General features: G+C 42.0%; 2 protein-coding genes across 13 annotated transcripts; one reads left to right on the plus strand and one right to left on the minus strand.

Moving 5' to 3' along the window:
* The first annotated feature begins 1,507 nt into the window (after nucleotides 1-1,507).
* On the plus strand, nucleotides 1,508-12,058 carry dcnl5 (DCN1-like protein 5). Of its 10 annotated transcripts, none has more exons than XM_014162599.3 (11): nucleotides 1,508-1,664; nucleotides 4,531-4,601; nucleotides 4,813-4,855; nucleotides 5,011-5,113; nucleotides 5,978-6,069; nucleotides 9,129-9,199; nucleotides 9,284-9,375; nucleotides 9,491-9,599; nucleotides 11,042-11,146; nucleotides 11,304-11,406; nucleotides 11,501-12,058. In XM_014162599.3, the coding sequence occupies exons 4-11, from the start codon at nucleotides 5,043-5,045 to the stop codon at nucleotides 11,557-11,559; spliced, it is 702 nt and encodes a 233-aa protein (XP_014018074.1). In that variant the 5' UTR covers nucleotides 1,508-1,664; nucleotides 4,531-4,601; nucleotides 4,813-4,855; nucleotides 5,011-5,042; the 3' UTR covers nucleotides 11,560-12,058.
* Nucleotides 12,059-13,368: 1,310 nt separating this feature from the next.
* Nucleotides 13,369-15,521, minus strand: LOC145862438 (uncharacterized). Of its 3 annotated transcripts, none has more exons than XR_014381901.1 (4): nucleotides 15,338-15,520; nucleotides 14,944-15,002; nucleotides 14,683-14,870; nucleotides 13,369-14,577 (listed from the first exon to the last, which is right to left on the minus strand). XR_014381901.1 is itself a non-coding variant. In XM_082966608.1 (4 exons), exons 2-4 carry the CDS (start codon nucleotides 15,083-15,085, stop codon nucleotides 14,551-14,553), a joined length of 357 nt encoding a protein of 118 aa, XP_082822734.1. In that variant the 5' UTR covers nucleotides 15,086-15,095; nucleotides 15,338-15,521; the 3' UTR covers nucleotides 13,369-14,550. The 3 variants fall into 3 exon arrangements, 1 of the variants encoding a protein (XP_082822734.1); XM_082966608.1 differs by having other exon boundaries at nucleotides 14,944-15,095; nucleotides 15,338-15,521; XR_014381900.1 differs by having other exon boundaries at nucleotides 14,683-15,002; nucleotides 15,338-15,518.
* Between the last annotated feature and the right edge of the window lie 1,206 nt (nucleotides 15,522-16,727).

Raw genomic sequence — 16,727 nt, forward strand, 5'->3', positions numbered from 1 at the left:
CAGTATTGTTTTTCCATGGGAATAGTGTTCAATGCACATAGGTTGACAATAAATGTGGCTCAATTCACAGTTGTTTCGGAGACCCGCAATAAGAGCTACAACGCTAATGTTCTCTGGGTGTCACTAAGTAGACTGATACCCCATGTCATTGATCCACAATCCATAGGTAAGGCTGTACAGTGAAATAATTATGCCCCCAATGCAATTCTAAAGTATAACACATCCAGTGTGATTTAAAGATTTTGGTCAAATTAACAAATTAACAACCTCGTTTAGCATGATCTATTCAATTACGGCATAATTCTACATTTGTATTCATTTGCATCACTATCAATGACATACTTTTATTTTGAAGGCTAACCGCAAAGTCCACTATTGTGGCTAATCCTTATTGTGGCTAGCTTCACATAGATGGGTCCGACTTCCATTAATCAAATTAGAACTGCTTTATAAATTCGGGTTATTTTAGATGATGACACCAGATTATGTCGTTTTGCTGTGTTTTTGGGGAAGAGCATTGTTTGGATCCTTGAGCAGGCTAGCTTTCTTTTATGTCCAGCACTGTAGGCGCGCGAGACAACTTTACCAGCAACATAGCATACGTATCGATTAATCAAATCAAAATATATTGGTCACATACACATGGTTAGCAGATGTTAATGCGAGTGTAGCGAAATGCTTGTGCTTCTAGTTCCGACCATGCAGTAATATCTCACAAGTAATCTAACAATTTCACAACAGCTACCTTATACACACAAGTGTAAAGGAATGAATAAGAATATGTACATATAAATATATGAATGAGCGATGGCCGAACGGCATAGGCAAGATGCAGTAGATGGTATAGAGTACAGTTTAAACATATGAGATGAGTAATGTATGGTATGTAAACATTATATAAAGTGCCATTGTTTAAAGTGACTAGTGATACATTTATTACATCCCATTTTTAATGATTAAAGTGGCTAGAGATTTGAGTCAGTATGTTGGCAGCTGCCACTCAATGTTAGTGATGGCTGTTTAACAGTCTGATGGCCTTGAGATAGAAGCTGTTTTTCAGTCTCGGTCCCAGCTTTGAATCGTTGTGACATGTGAAATACGAGTAATAGTGTAAACAATGTGTAATAACTACGTACAAAACATAATGAACGGGTCAAATTATTATGTGACGTGCAGTCATATTCAGGTCCTGACTGGTCAACAACCTTATTTGACACGTTAAAAATACTGTTATTTGACGTCTGTTTTGACACGCAAAAATACCTCACACTGTAGGGACATGTGGGAAAGAGATAAGGTGAGAAACAGGCAGAAGACCTGAGGTATTCGTCATTTCTGGTAGAGGGAGGAAGGGGGCGTTTTATTTACACCTAATCGTTAGTTATTTTATATTTCTTACCAATTTCATGCGTTCGATATTATTTTAAATCAAGTACGGTAAAATACATATTCTAATAATTCGACCTGTAATTTGATTTATTTCCATAGCTAGTACGACTCAATCGCGCATCCCTTGAAATCATGTGGTACGTTCCATACCTCTCTGTTGCCCCGGAAGAAAGCAGTTTGATTTTACCACTTGGAAAGTGATCAGCTCGCGAGGTTGCAACCGTAAAAGTACATTATCTACTCGCATAAAAGAAACACAACTCTTGGAATCCAAGGTTTGCATAAAATATTCACATACTTTTAATATCCAAAACTGTGTTGTAAACCCCCCTTGGGTGGATGCACTGACGTAAACCTGTGGCAAATATTTAGTTAGCTACGTTAGCCAACAACGGCTAAATATGTTTTCTGACTTGTTGAGAAACTAAGTTGACTAACGTTAGCATTTCAGCAAATCGTTTCCATTGTTTTGGTCGAATTCGATTGATCTCTTTACCCAATGTATTCTAGCTAACCTTAGCTAGACATGCTAGTTAAATACAGCCTTCTTCGCTGGTCCCACGTATTCGACTATGTTCGCTTTTGAACGTCATCATGACAGAAATAAACTGCGAACTGGCTAGCTAAAGTAGCTGGCTGTTAGCTACCCGCGTTAGTTGGCTAGGTAGCTAGCTTACATTTTTCGTTAACTCGAGCTAGCTAGCTATCTTTCTTGATAACAACAAAAAAGCAGAGCCCCAGTCGTGTGTGTATTGGTGTAATCTTCATGCAGATAATTACTTTTGTGATTAAGATTATTAATCATATGTATAGTCCTGATTCAGCCAGATCAAGATAATGTTGTTTGCTTCACTAAGCTAGCTAACTTACTAACGTTAGTAGGTAATTGATTGCCAAATAACGTTGATCCGGTAATTTTACATTTGAAACTCTGCATCGTTGGGAAAGGTTCGTAAACAAGCATTTCGCTGTGAAGTCTACACCTGTTGTATTTGGCTCGTGTGATGAATTACATTTTATTTCGAAAAGCAATGCATGTTGTGGGCTACCTGTCTAGTTAGCCTTTGCAATCGCAGTTAAGTTGGCTACCTGCTAGCTAACGTTAGTACTCTGACAATATTTCCTATGACAGGTCTAGCCTATCTTTTTTAAATTGGATTTAATAACAACCGTTATAACGTACTTTGGTATTGTATTATAGTTCATATTTAGACAATCTATCTAGCTAGTTACCCAGTGAAGTGGGTTTATGAATGTTTCGCATCGTTCGGCATTACGGTGACGCAGTTATTCTGACCAGCGTTGTTAAACGTTAGTTAGCACCTACAACAATAATTGGGAGAAACTCCTGCATGTGTGTCGATGCATATCGTTATTTGTTGTAGTTCTGTGTACGTTAACTGGGTAACTAACGTTAGCTAACTATTAGAGTAGTGATCATTGATATGTCTGCTGTCTGTACATAAAATAATCCGGTAGAAATGTAACTTTAGATAACTAGACTATCAAAGTAACTTGGATGAAATCTGGCCGCTAGCTCTGATTTGACAATATCCAGTTATTTCACGTTTGTTTATCAGCTTCTAACAGAAAGGTCCACAGGTCTCGAGAAGCCAAGGGGGGTATACCCATCTACCCAGTGGTGTAGTGGGGGCTATGCGCAGTATACTCACTTTTTTTCAGTGGACATTGCCTACATTTTCTGATGTGGTTTAAGCATTGTTGTGGACTTAGAGCATTCCATTTTGGCTGGTCAGCTCTCCCTTCCAGTCTCTAGAGCCTTGTTACCCTTTGGATGGTGGACCATTTTTGATACACACAGGAAACTGTTGAGCGTGAAAAACCCAGCAGTGGAGGCCGTTTATATAAACCTGTGCACCTGAAACCTACTAAAATACCACGTTCAAAGGTACTTAAATCTTTTGTCTTGCCCATTCACCCTTTGAATGACACATACACAATCCACGTCTCAATTGTTTCAAGGCTTACAAAATCTTCTTTAGCCTGTCTCCTCCCTTTCATCTACACTGATTGAAGTGGATTTAACAAGTGACATCAATAAGGGATCATATCCTGGATTCACTTGGTCAGTCATGGAAAGAGCAGGTGTTCTTACTATTTTGTACACTCAATGTATTCACATGTCCGCCGCACACAGCCTAGTTTCAGCAAGAGCACGGCTCTAAACTGGTTGTCGCATGGAGCATCTCACAAAATAACGACATCAGTAGCTGGTAGGGTAGGTAGGAAAGACGTTTCAATTCAGGATATCTACTAGTAAATGCTAACTAACGAAACAATGGGTATGCAAACCAGGTATTGAAAAAGTTTTTTCTGAAGTCCTGGTTAAATCTTTGCCATGTGCAATTCAGCCATCATGCGCTGTTTGAATGAACATTTCTGAAGCCTTTCCTAAAAAGTCTACCCAATTAAATGTTGACTGCAAAGTACGCCTACCTGGCAGAATGATATCTATGATTTGTATCAATCGTGAGGGCATTTGTTTTGCAAACTCTGACATCGCATGTACTGTACTGTAGGCCTACATTGTATGTACAGGAACACCGCTAGTGAAATGGTCCCTTGCTAGGTGCACAATTTAATTAAAGGGCAACTACACCCTCCCCCAAAATATGATTTGATATTCCCAGACCTCATAAATGGTGTCCTGGTGTGGTTTAAGCATTGTTGTAGACTTGGAACATCCAATTTTGGTTTTTCTATCAATAATTGTGATTTTGAGAGTGAATCTTTGAGAGGAAAACTCATAAACTATTGGAAAACATTGAATTTTCAGCACAGTGCGCCTTTCCTTTTAGATAATTAGAGTATACCCACTTCTCCAGACACCACTGCAGCTACTGTCTATTGAATGGGCTAAGGTCCGCATAACTTATGGACCAGATAGCAGCTAGCCAATTAACAATGCATGTATTGGATGAGATCTGTTTGTTTAGACGAGGTAGCTGCTTCCATATACAGCCAATTGGCTAACATTAAACATAGGAGTTATCTGATCTGTGGTTTACGCCTTGTCTGGCGCACAACCGCGAAAACAACTTACACAAGACGAAGCTAGCTTGCCAGTATGTTAGCTAGTATGTCATCTCTCCCTCCCGCTCTCTCTGTCTGTTGCTGTAGGATAGTACACAGTGTTCGTACTGGCTGAGGAGACAGACCTACAGACGGTATCACAGACACTGGACAGATTTGTAAGTTAACAGACTCATGAGTGAACTATTGGGATAACCCAGTACTGTAGCTAGATAGCTAGTTGAGCCACTGCCAGAGCAGGGGCATTCTGGGAGTTGATTAGCTATGTGATGTGACCATACTGTGTTGTCTTTATGTATGCTCTATAATGTTATGGTACTATGTAGTTCATCACCTCAAGTCTCACTGTAAACTGTGTTTTTATTATAGAATCTTATAGATTTGAATGGACAAGGAGACCAGAAATACATAGGTACTTCTCCTATATACTATCTGTAAATAGTATACTGTTTATGGTATGGCTCTCAGCTCGGTGAGCTGACAGACTCTCTGTGTGTGTGTGTGTGTGTGTGTGTGTGTGTGTGTGTGTGTGTGTGTGTGTGTGTGTGTGTGTGTGTGTGGACCCAGCCCAGCTAGTTAACCCGTGTGGAAACTCTGCGATGCCTGTGAAGAAAAAGAGGAAGTCTTCAGGGTCAGATGACCCGGGACTCAGGAAGTGTAAAATCACCTGGTGAGGAACCCTTCCTCATCCGTCACCTCTCCTGCTTCTCACCTCTCCTGCTTCTCACCTCTCCTGCTCCTCACCACTTCTCCCACCATCCTTCACTATTGGATGTTTGGTATTTTTCCTCCACCCCCGACACACACCCCATTTCATGATTCCAACCCCTTAACCTGCTGTATTTAGAGCTGTAGTGGAACTCTGCCTCGCCCAACCGTTCTACTGTAGACCTTCCTTCTCCTCACCCATTCCACTGTGTGTGTGTGTTGCAGCTGCTGCTTGCTGGCTTTGCTCTGTGCAGTGAGCCTTGCTGCTTGACTGGGGAACTCAACACTCAGCACATATTTGTCCCCTTATGCAGCACAGACTTCAGTCAGTCCACAGGAAAGGAGAGGGGGGAGGCGTGTGTGTGACACTGAATATCCTAAGAACTCCTCTCATGCATGTGTCTGAGTCTGTTTAGTGACTGTGTTCTATCTCGTCTGGTGTAGTTTCTGACTGTGTTCTATCTCGTCTGGTGTAGTTTCTGACTGTGTTCTATCTCGTCTGGTGTAGTTTCTGACTGTGTTCTATCTCGTCTGGTGTAGTTTCTGACTGTGTTCTATCTCGTCTGGTGTAGTTTCTGACTGTGTTCTATCTCGTCTGGTGTAGTTTCTGACTGTGTTCTATCTCGTCTGGTGTAGTTTCTGACTGTGTTCTATCTCGTCTGGTGTAGTTTCTGACTGTGTTCTATCTCGTCTGGTGTAGTTTCTGACTGTGTTCTATCTCGTCTGGTGTAGTTTCTGACTGTGTTCTATCTCGTCTGGTGTAGTTTCTGACTGTGTTCTATCCCGTGTGGTGTAGTTTCTGACTGTTCTATCCTGTGTGTTGTAGTTTCTGCAGACCCCAGGCTCCAGGCCGGTTGATCAGCCCAGAGGACCAGTTCTCCAATAAGAAATGTCTGGCATGGTTCTACGAGTACACAGGTACAGTGCCTTCAGAAAGTATCCATGCCTAGTTAAAGGTTAAATAAAAATTCCACATTTTGTTATGTTACAGCCTGAATTCAAAATTGATGAACTATATTTTTTTCTCACCCATCTACACACAATACACCATAATGACTAAGTGAAAACATGTTTTTAGAAATATTAGCAAATTTATTGAAAATGAAATATCTAATTTACATAACTATTCACACCCCTGAGTCAATACGTTAGACAATCACCTTTGGCAGCGATTACAGCCATGAGCAATGTTCTCTCTCCAAGTAGGCTTCTGTTGCTATTTGTTCATAATGTAGGCCTATCAGAGTGGTCTACCATAATAAGCAATGGAGAAAATGCATCCCATAACATGTTAACATGGAAATAGCTGTTCTATCATGCAGCCAATGTGTGGTGTTCAATGTAGGCCTACATTCCATAAAACTTAAATAAAATAAAAACTACTTATAAGGATGGACAGTAACCTGTTTATCCGCTTGTCCTTCAGACAAGATGACTGAAAATGTTGTGGTGTTTGATGCAAGAAACCACTTTATTCCCTTACCATTATTATAGAGAATCAGACAAATTATGCTACCCTCTGCCTATTTGCTACTTAGGTTATTCAAGCCTGTCTCAAAATACGACACTGCCCCTTTAAGACAGAAAAAAAGCTCTTTACCCTACTTGCTTTTCAAAGATGTCTAGAAAAGCACACGTTTTGTGCTCTTACAGGAAGCAACCACTCCCTCACTGCTGACTAGAAATTAGCTATAACTGGGCTAAAACTGACTTACTAACAAATGTACACATATGGCTACATGCAGCTCTTGCTTTGATCTCAAAACAAGCATCTACTCCCGACCACTTATGCTGTAAACACAGTTCAAAGTGAATGGAACAGCTCCATATATGGCAACGATCTATTTGCATATAGGGATACTGCAGCTCTGATTGGCTATGGCGCACCAGTCTGTGTAGAGTATGGGCCTGAGTCATGCTTGTCAATGCAATAGAACTCTGTGCTCTACCTACAAGAAAATGTCTTACATAGTTCGTTTTGTTTCAGTATATTGCGTTGATTCGATCACAATTCGCACAGTAGAGGGAAACGTTGAAATAGTTAACTAAAGGGGAAAATTTCAATCTCGTGCTTCTCTGCGTGGGGGGAGCTGCGAGTCTGCACGCAGTTTAGAGGGAACATTGTCTGAGTCTTTCTGGTTAAGTCTCTAAAAGTTTTGCACACCTGGATTGTACAATATTTGCACATTCTTTTTTAAATTCTTAAAACTCTGTCAAGTTGGTTGTTAATTATTGCTATACAGCCATTTTCAAATCTTGCCATAGATTTTGAGCCAATTTAAGTCAAAACAAACTAGGCCACTTTGGAACATTCAATGTCATCTTGTTAAGCAACTCCAGTATATATTTGGCCTTGTGTTTTAGGTTACTGTCCTTCTGAAAGGTGCATTTTTCTCCCAGTGTCTGTTGGAAATCAGACTGAACCAGATTTTCCTCTAGGCGTTTGCCTGTGCTTAGCTCTATTCTGTTTCTTTTTATCCTAAAAAAAACTCCCTAGTCCTTGACGATGACAAGCAGTACTACATAGAGCCATGACTACATGGAACTCTATTCCACATCAAATAAGTGACGCAAGCACTAAAATTAGATTTTAAAAAACAATAAAAAAAACACCTTATGGAACAGCGGGGACTGAAGCAACACAAACATTGGCACAGACACATGCATATACACACGATAACATATGCACTATACATGGATTTACTACTGTAGATATGTGGTAGTGGTGGAGTAGGGGCCCGAGGGCACACAGTGTATTGTGAAATCTGTGAATGTATTGTAATGTTTTTTTAAATTGTATAAACTGCCTTATTTTTCTGGACCCCAGGAAGAGTAGGTGCTGCCTTGGCAGTAGCTAATGGGGATCCATAATAAATACAAATACCCATAACATGATGCAGCCACCACCATGCTTAAATATATGAAGACTGGTACTCAGTGATGTGTTGGATTTGCACCACACATAATGCTTTGTATTCAGGACATAGTTTATTTCTTTGCCAAATTCTTTGCAGTTTTACTTTTGTGCCTAATTGCAAACAGGATGCATGTTTTGGAATATTGTTTATTCTGTACATGCATCCTTCTTTTTACTTTGTCATTTAGGTTAGTATTGTAGAGTAACTACAATGTTGTTGATCCATCCTCAGTTTTCTCCTTTCAAAACCAACCATTAAACTCTGTAACTGTTTTAAAGGCACCATTGGCCTCATGGTGAAATCCCTGAGCGGTTTCCTTCCTCTCCAGCAACTGAGTTGGGAAGGACGCCTGTATCTTTGTAGTGACTGAGTGTATTGATACACCATTCAACGTGTAATTAATAATGTCACCATTCTCAAAAGGGATTTTCGATGTCTGCTTTAGTTTAGTTTTACCCATCTACCAATAGATGCCCTTTGCGAGGCATTGGAAAACGTCCTTGGTCTTTGTGGTTGAATCTGTTTTAAATTTACTGCTCGACTGAGGGACTTTACAGGTAATTGTATGTGTGAGGTACAGAGATGAGGTGGTCATTCAAAAGTAATGTTAAACACTATTATTGCACAGAGTGAGTCCATGCAACGTATTATGTTACTTATTAAGGATAGTGGTACTCCTGAACTTTATTTAGGCTTGCCATAACAAAGGGGTTGAATACTTATTGACTCAAGACATTTCAGCTTTTCATTTTTCATTCATTTGTAAAAATGTCTAAAAACATAATTCCACTTTGACATTATGGGACATTATGGGACACAGCTCAATTTAATCGATTTTAAATTCAGGCTGTAACACAAAAAAAGTGGGAATAAGTCAAGGGGTGTGAATACTTTCTGAAGGCACTGTATGTCATGATGATCATAGATGGCCTATTAACGTGGATACACACTCAGAACTCTTTTTAAATTGCAAGGAACTCAAGCTGATTATTGGTCACTAAGTATTGAGTCATTTATACCATTTTGTGTGTGTTTTTGTACATGCTTCCTGTGTACCAGGTCCAGATGAGGTGTTGGGTCCAGAGGGGATGGAGAAGTTCTGTGAAGACATTGGAGTGGAACCAGAAAACGTTAGTCTTCCTCGTCTTTTCTCTTCATCCATCCATCGTTGATAATTATGATGTATGTTCTCTCTCCATCTCTCTCTTTTTCAGATAATCATGTTAGTTATAGCCTGGAAACTAGAAGCGCCAAATATGGGATTTTTCACTAAGGAGGAGTGGCTTAAGGGAATGACTCTACTACAGTGAGTAACCTTGATTTACCACATCACATGTCTATGTTTCTGATGCTTCTCACTTTATAGGTGTGACTGGGAAACCGTCTGTGTTAGTGACACTACACCCCCCCCCCCCCTATAGGTGTGACTGCATAGAGAGGTTACAGGGGAAACTGGACTACCTGCGCAATCATCTCAACGACACGATCATCTTTAAAAACATCTACAGATACGCCTTCGACTTTGCCAGAGTGAGTCCTCAATCACTGGTTCACAGCCAGGAAATGGTTTGACCTCCTGAGGAGAGGGTCTGGTTGCATTTGGAAAGTATTCAGACCCCTTAACCTTTTCCACATTTTGTTACGTTACAGCCTTATTTTAAAATTGATTAAATGCCCCCCCCCCCCATCAATATAGACACAATACCCTGTAAAGATCAAGAAAAAACTGGATTTTAGAAATGTTTGCAAATTTATAAAAAACTGGAATCACATTTACTTAAGTACTTTGATGGTCCTGAGTGCTCTAGAGCAGGTTTTCATCAAGGATCTCTGTACTTTGCTCCGTTCATCTTTCCCTCGATCCTGACTAGTCTCTCAGTCCCTGCCGCTGGAAAAACATCCATACAGCATGATGCTGCCACCACCATGCTTCACCGTAGGGATGGTGGCAGGTTTCCTCCAGATGGGATGCTTGGCATTCAGGCCAAAGAGTAAAATCTTGGTTTCATCAGACTAGAGAATCTTGTTTCTCATGGTCTGAGAGTCCTTTAGGTGCCTTTTGGCAAACTCCAAGTGGGCTGTTATGTTCCTTTTACTGAGGAGTGGCTTCCCTCTGGCCACTACCATAAGGGCCTAATTGGTGGAGTGCTGCAGAGATGGTTGTCCTTCTGGAAGGTTCTCCCATCTCCACAGAGGAACTCTGGAACTATGTTAGAGTGACCATCGGGTTCTTGGTCACCTACCTGACCAAGGCCCTTCTCCCCCGGTTGCTCAGTTTGGCCGGGCGGCCAGTCCTGGGGTCTGAGTCTCTTCACGGGGGGCTCTGGGTGTTCAGGGGGCTGGCAGTAGCAGCAGTCATGATGGTGTTGCAGCCAGCTCTAGGAAGAGTCTTGGTGGTTCCAAACTTCTTCCATTTAATAATGATGGAGGCCACTGTGTTCTTGGAGACCTTCAATCCTACAGACATTTTTTGGTACCCTTCCCCAGGTCTGTGCCTCTACACAATCCTGTCTCGGAGGTCTACGGACAATTCCTTCGACCTCATGGCTTGGTTTTTGCTCTCATATAGAGCCTTTCCAAATCATCCCCAATCAATTGAATTTACCACAGGTGGACTCCAATCAAGTTGTAAAAACATCTCAAGGATGATCAATGGAAACAGGATGCACCTGAGCTCAATTTCGAATCTCATAGCAAAGGGCTGAATACTTATTATGTAAGTAAGGTATTTCTGTTTTTTATTAATACATTTGCAAAAAAAAATCAAAAACCTGTTTTCCCTTTGTCATAATGGGGTATTGTGTGTAGATTGATGAGGGAAAAACGTATTTTAATCAAAAGGCTGTAACGTAACAAAATGTGGAAAAAGTCGAGGTCTGAATACTTTCCGAATGCATACATTATCTCATCCTCTTTATCATCTCTCTTACCCCTCCCTCTAACTCTCTCTGTTCTCTCCCCTTCTCCCCCAGGATAAGGACCAGAGGAGTCTGGACATGGACACAGCTAAGTCCATGCTAGCGTTGCTACTGGGGAGAACGTGGCCACTCTTCCCTGTCTTCAACCAGTTTCTGGAGGTAACACACACCCTGTGTTGAACACAGCTGTGTGGTTCCTGCACTGACTCGTTCCTAATATCCATCTCCTTTCTCCTCCCCCTGTCTCCTCTCTCTGTCCTCCCCCTATCCCCGCTCCTCTACTGTCTCTTCCTCTATTTTCTCTCCTCCCTTGCAGCAGTCCAAGTACAAGGTGATGAATAAGGACCAGTGGTATAACGTCTTAGAGTTCAGTCGTACAGTCAGCACAGACCTCAGTAACTATGACGAGGATGGAGCCTGTGAGTACGTACACACACACTAAATCATACAAAAACACACACACGAAAAAACACACACAGTCCCTCTCACACTAACACTACTCTCTCTCTGTAGGGCCGGTGTTATTGGATGAGTTTGTGGAGTGGCAGAAAGCTCGACTGGCAGCGTTATAGCTGAGGACACATTCGCCAAACCGCAGGAGGAAAGCGAGAGTGTGAAAGAGAGAAGCACACATGAAGATGTTCTCCCTCCGTTTGAAATATACAGAAACGGCACACACACTATACAGAGACGGCACGCACACACCTTCTATGGACTGTGCACACACACCCATACGGTGTCACGGAGCGTACATACACTTCCAGTGACGGCCTCTGTGCTTAGTGTGCCAAACAGTGAAGTCCTTTCTCTCTCTCTCTCTCTCTCTCTGAAGATTCTTTTTCAGTGTTAATTTAAACAAGTTCAACAAGAAGAAAACAAACAAAAAGCTAAACAAAAGGGGGAACTATTTTTCATATATATTGCATCTGTGGCCACAGTTCTCTAGCCATTGTTGTTAAGCTCAACTGGGGAATTTTTTTGGTTTCCTTGAACATTTTTTCCATTCATTTGAGTCTTACCTTGTTTATAGTATGTTTTCAGAACAAGAATAAAGAATGGAATTCAACCAAATATACTGGGCTGTGATTGGTACGACCAAATGAATCTTGTTTACCAGACACTTGCTCGCTGCTCATAGGGCCTGATGGATCAACATGTCAAACGTGGCCTTCGTTAAAGGGCCAACGCAGATGTTTTTATATCGATATCAAATCTTTTCTTGTTAACAATGAAGTAACTTAATGTGATTGTTTTGAATGAAAATGCTCATAAAGAAACAGGACTTAGCAAATACCAATTTCTCAAGCAAGAATTTTGCTAGGTCTGTCTGGAAGTGGTCTGAGTGGGGAGGAGAAGACTATGTTATTGGCCGAGAGGTTTGGAACTCGTATTGGTCCATTAACAAATAGTGATGTCACCAGACAGGCCAAAACTCCATCCCACCAAAACAGGTGGTCTTTTCAAACAGCTCTTGCACTAAAAATACATTATCAGAATTTTCACAGTATTACTCCAGCCTCAGTATGGGAATATACACAGTGTAGAAAGCATTAGGAAACTGTCCTAATATTGAGTTGCACTCCCCCCTTTTGCCCTCAGAACAGCCTCAATTTGTCGGGCATGGACTCTACAAGGTGTTGAAAGCATGCCACAGGGATGCTGGCTCGTGTTGACTCCAATGTTTCCCACAGTTGTGTCAAGTTGGCTGGATGTCCTTTGGGAGGTGGACTCATTCTTCATGCACATGGGAAACTCTTGAGCGTGGAAAAACCCAGCAGCGTTAGTTCTTGACAATCAAACTGGTGCGCCTGGCCCCTACTACCATCTTTTGTCTTGCCCATTCATCCTCTGAATGGCACACATACACAATCCATGTCTCAAGGCTTAATAATCCTTCTTTAAACTGTCTCCTCCCCTTCATCTACACTGATTTGAAGTGAATTTAACAAGTGACATCAATAAGGGCTCATAGACTGACCAGGTGAATCCAGGTGAAAACTATGACATGGAAAGAGCAGGCGTTTCCAATGTTTTGTACACTCAGTATCTATAAAACACAGGGAAATCACATTTTTTTAAAAACTGCCCTGGGCCTTTAACCCAATAGAAAGAACACGAAAAAGTCCCGAGCCAATAGCCATCGGCTTTATATTTAATCAATCACTTCCCTCTGAACACTTCCTCACATAGTGTACTTCTAATTTGGAGCCCTGTCTTGTAGTCGTGTGATTCACTAAGATCAAATAATGATGAAATACATTTTTTTGCTCACTCCTACATAGGCCAGACTATAGATGGTATTCCAGGCTTATTAGAGCTTTGCACAATTATAACCTGGGGACAAGGTTAGAACCATATACACTGGGACTAACACAATCATCCAAAGTTAACATGTATTTTTAATGTTTTATTTCCAATTACTTTTACAAAATATTAATGGAATCCGCTGGATTTGATGACAAGTCAAAATCTTAAATTTGTCTGGGAATTTGTGATTGAGTAAATGTTTTACAATGGAGTGAAATGGCAAGGCACTATCTGTTAAAGTTCTCCAGTAAGAAACACTCATTTTTGTTTTCTGTTCCAAACCATTTTGGTACGGTGTGTCTGTATGCTCTATTGAACATGACCCTGATCTTTCTGCTTAGGGGCTGCATTTATCAAGACTAGGAGGGCTGATCTAGAAACAGTTTTGCCTTTTAATTCGTAATGATTAAGATTTATATGAACCGGTCAGGATGGGATAATTTATCAGCAGCCATACGCTTTATGAATACAGGCCCAGATCTTGTATGTCACATCTCAAGTTGAAAGACTGGTTTCTCCTGGCCCTGGGATGGACTGGCTGTGTCCCTTTCGTCAGGGTCTGAGTCCTGGGGGTCGGAGTCTCTACCCGGGGGGCTCTGGGTGTCGAGGGGGCCGGCGCTGGCAGCAGCCATGATGGTGTTGAGCCTGGTGAGGGACAGCGAGCACTGCTTGGCCCAGGGGGCGGGGGATAAGTACTGTTCTCTTCATGACATTTTCCCCCTGAAGCCTCTCTGAGTTTTGGCCGGTGGAGATGGGCTGACTTTATCCATGATAATGCTTGTCGTCGAGGCAGAGTCATCCTCTTGTTCCACATCCTGCCGGAATGCCACGCTGACTGTTTCACCATGGTTACGACGTTCCTGTCCTAGCGACCGCACCCAATTCACACACCTTAGGAGTGCTGGTAAAATGTATCTGTATTTATTGTTGATGATGTTTAAATGGAAAGTTCAGAGTTTTACAACTAGACTACTTTCACTCTGAAAGCAGTCTATGGGCCAAGAGAAACTAATGCATGGTTCGGTTTTATTTAAACAATAACAAAAATTTCAGAAAACCATGATTTAGTTTCTCCTGGCCTATATTCTACTTTCAGGATGAGGAACCATCTAACATGAAGTAAAATACTGAACAGTTTAATAAATATTTAATATAGGTAGATAAAGTCCAGTAGACTCCTGCTTAGAGCTCCAGAGCTGAACCCCACCAGGAACGTCACCACTACTGATGCCGTCACCGCCTCCACAAACACACCGTCAGAAACCATGGGACTGCTGGCACTCCTGAGGGAGGTAAAGAGTGAATGCATGGCTGAGTCCCAAATGGCACCCTATTATATAGTGCACTACTGTATTAACACAACATGGATGCCTTACAACAGTACTTACAGCAGGTAGGATGAGTGTAGTTTGTCCTCCGGTCAGTAGGAGGCAGTAGTACAGGCTGCTGTGGTGAGGAGAGGCAATGTGGATCTGCAGGCTACCATCTTGTTGCATAGTAACCACATCTTTCTGGTTGGCATGAAGACTGCTGTTCAGGACCTGACCGAATGGGGTCTGCCAGTACTGGACCCCTCCTACACACACACCAGTATAACAGGTGTACGGGGACGTTCCAAAAAGGTAGTCTTTTTTTGTGTGTTATCTCACCTGCATGTGTTGTGTTCATGCAGTGCAGTGTGAGGCTCCTCCCTTTGTGAACTCTGACCCTGGAGGTGTAGCTTAGGGTTAGACTGACCACGCCCATACAGAGTGCTGAGCCGATCAGCAGATAGCCCAGAATTCTCCCCATCCCCACCACTCTACACACACACACACACACACACCCACAGAGGAAGGATCATGTTTCCCAGAGGACCCATGTTGAGTAACATGTTTTTATATTCCACAGAAAAATAATAAAGCAATCAACCAATCAAGTATCTGACATGCATTCTCTTGGCATACTCCTTCATTAAAACACACAGGCTGAATAAGTAATAGCCTTGTGAGAAAAATTATATTTCAATACATTGCTCCTCATCACAATATCATTATGACTTACTGTGTAGTTTGTTCTAAGTGTATCTCCTTAAACAACAAAGCGTCTTCATTTAAACTAACACGTTAGATGTTTCATGTCCATCTCTCCCGTTGTCTGATGTGAATGTTGTCTTTCTTCAGTTCAGTAAAGTGCAGTTTCTCACATGACTTTTCATATGTCCGGTGACTCCAGTCCCTTAGTGTTAAACATTAATGACACAGCGCGACAGACAGACACTTCGCCACCTCGGTCACGGCCACTGGCTTTACCTGGCAGTACATTACGCTGCTGTCCTTTTACCCGGTGGCCACAGGTGGGCGCTGCAGTGCTGTAAATAGCGGAGACGTGAAAAACAAACTGTAACCTTATGCCGATTAAATTAAATTGTATTGGTGACATACACATGGTTAGCAGATGTTATTGCGAGTATAGTGAAATTGCTTGTGCTTCTAGTTCCCGACAGTGCAGCAATATCTAACAAGTAATCTAACAATTCCACAGCAACTACCCAATACACACAAATCTAAATAAAGGGATGGAATAAGGATATGTACATATAAATATATGGATGGGCCATGACCGACCGGCATAGATGAGATGCAATAGATGGTATAAAATACAGTATATACATCTGGGATGAGTAGCGCAAGATATGTAAACATCAATATTAAAGTGGCATTAATAAAGTGACTAGTGATCAATCTCTTAGAGTGGCCAATGATTTCAAGTCTGTATGTAGGCAGCAGCCTCTCTGTGTTAGTGATGTCTGTTTAACAGTCTTGAGATAGAAGCTATTTTTCAGTCTCTCGGTCCCAGCTTTGATGCACCTGTATTGACCTCGCCTTCTGGATGGTAGCGGGGTGAACAGGCAGTGGCTCAGGTGGTTGTTGGCCTTGATGATCTTTTTTTCCTTTCTGTGACATCGGGTGCTGTAGGTGTCCTGGAGGGTAGGTAGTTTGCCCCCGGTGATGCGTTGTGCAGACTGCACCCCCCTCTGGAGAGCCCTGCGGTTGTGGGCGGTACAGCTGCCGTACCAGGCGGTGATACAGCCCGACAGGATGCACTCAATTGTGCATCTGTAGAAGTTTGTGAGGGTTTTAGGTGACAAGCCAAATTTCTTCAGCCTCCTGAGGTTGAAGAGGCGCTGTTGCGCCTTCTTCACCACACTGTCGGTGTGGGTAGACCATTTCAGTTTGTCTGTGATGCGTGCGCCGAGGAACATGAAACCTTCCACCTTCTCCACTGCTGTCCCGTCGATGTGGATAGGGGGGTGCTCCTTCTGCTGTTCCCTGAAGTCCACGATCATCTCCATTGTTTTGTTGATGTTGAGTGGGAGGTTGTTTTCCTGACACCACACTCCGAGTGCCCTCACCTCCTCTCTATAGGCTGTCTCGTTGTTGTTGGTGATCAG

This window comes from Salmo salar, chromosome 20, assembly GCF_965601325.2.
Source record: "Salmo salar chromosome 20, fSalSal1, whole genome shotgun sequence".
NCBI classification, from domain to species: Eukaryota; Metazoa; Chordata; class Actinopteri; order Salmoniformes; family Salmonidae; genus Salmo; species Salmo salar.

Coding starts and splice junctions, on each gene's coding strand:
- dcnl5 (XM_014162599.3), top strand. CDS start 5,043: ATGCCTGTGAAGAAAAAGAGGAAGTCTTCAGGGTCAGATGACCCGGGA. Junction 9,600..11,041: donor ACGCCTTCGACTTTGCCAGA/GTGAGTCCTCAA, acceptor CTTCTCCCCCAG/GATAAGGACCAGAGGAGTCT. Junction 11,147..11,303: donor TCTTCAACCAGTTTCTGGAG/GTAACACACACC, acceptor CCTCCCTTGCAG/CAGTCCAAGTACAAGGTGAT.
- LOC145862438 (XM_082966608.1), bottom strand. CDS start 15,085: ATGGGGAGAATTCTGGGCTATCTGCTGATCGGCTCAGCACTCTGTATG. Junction 14,871..14,943: donor CATGAACACAACACATGCAG/GTGAGATAACAC, acceptor GTGTGTGTGTAG/GAGGGGTCCAGTACTGGCAG. Junction 14,578..14,682: donor CTACACTCATCCTACCTGCT/GTAAGTACTGTT, acceptor TACCTCCCTCAG/GAGTGCCAGCAGTCCCATGG.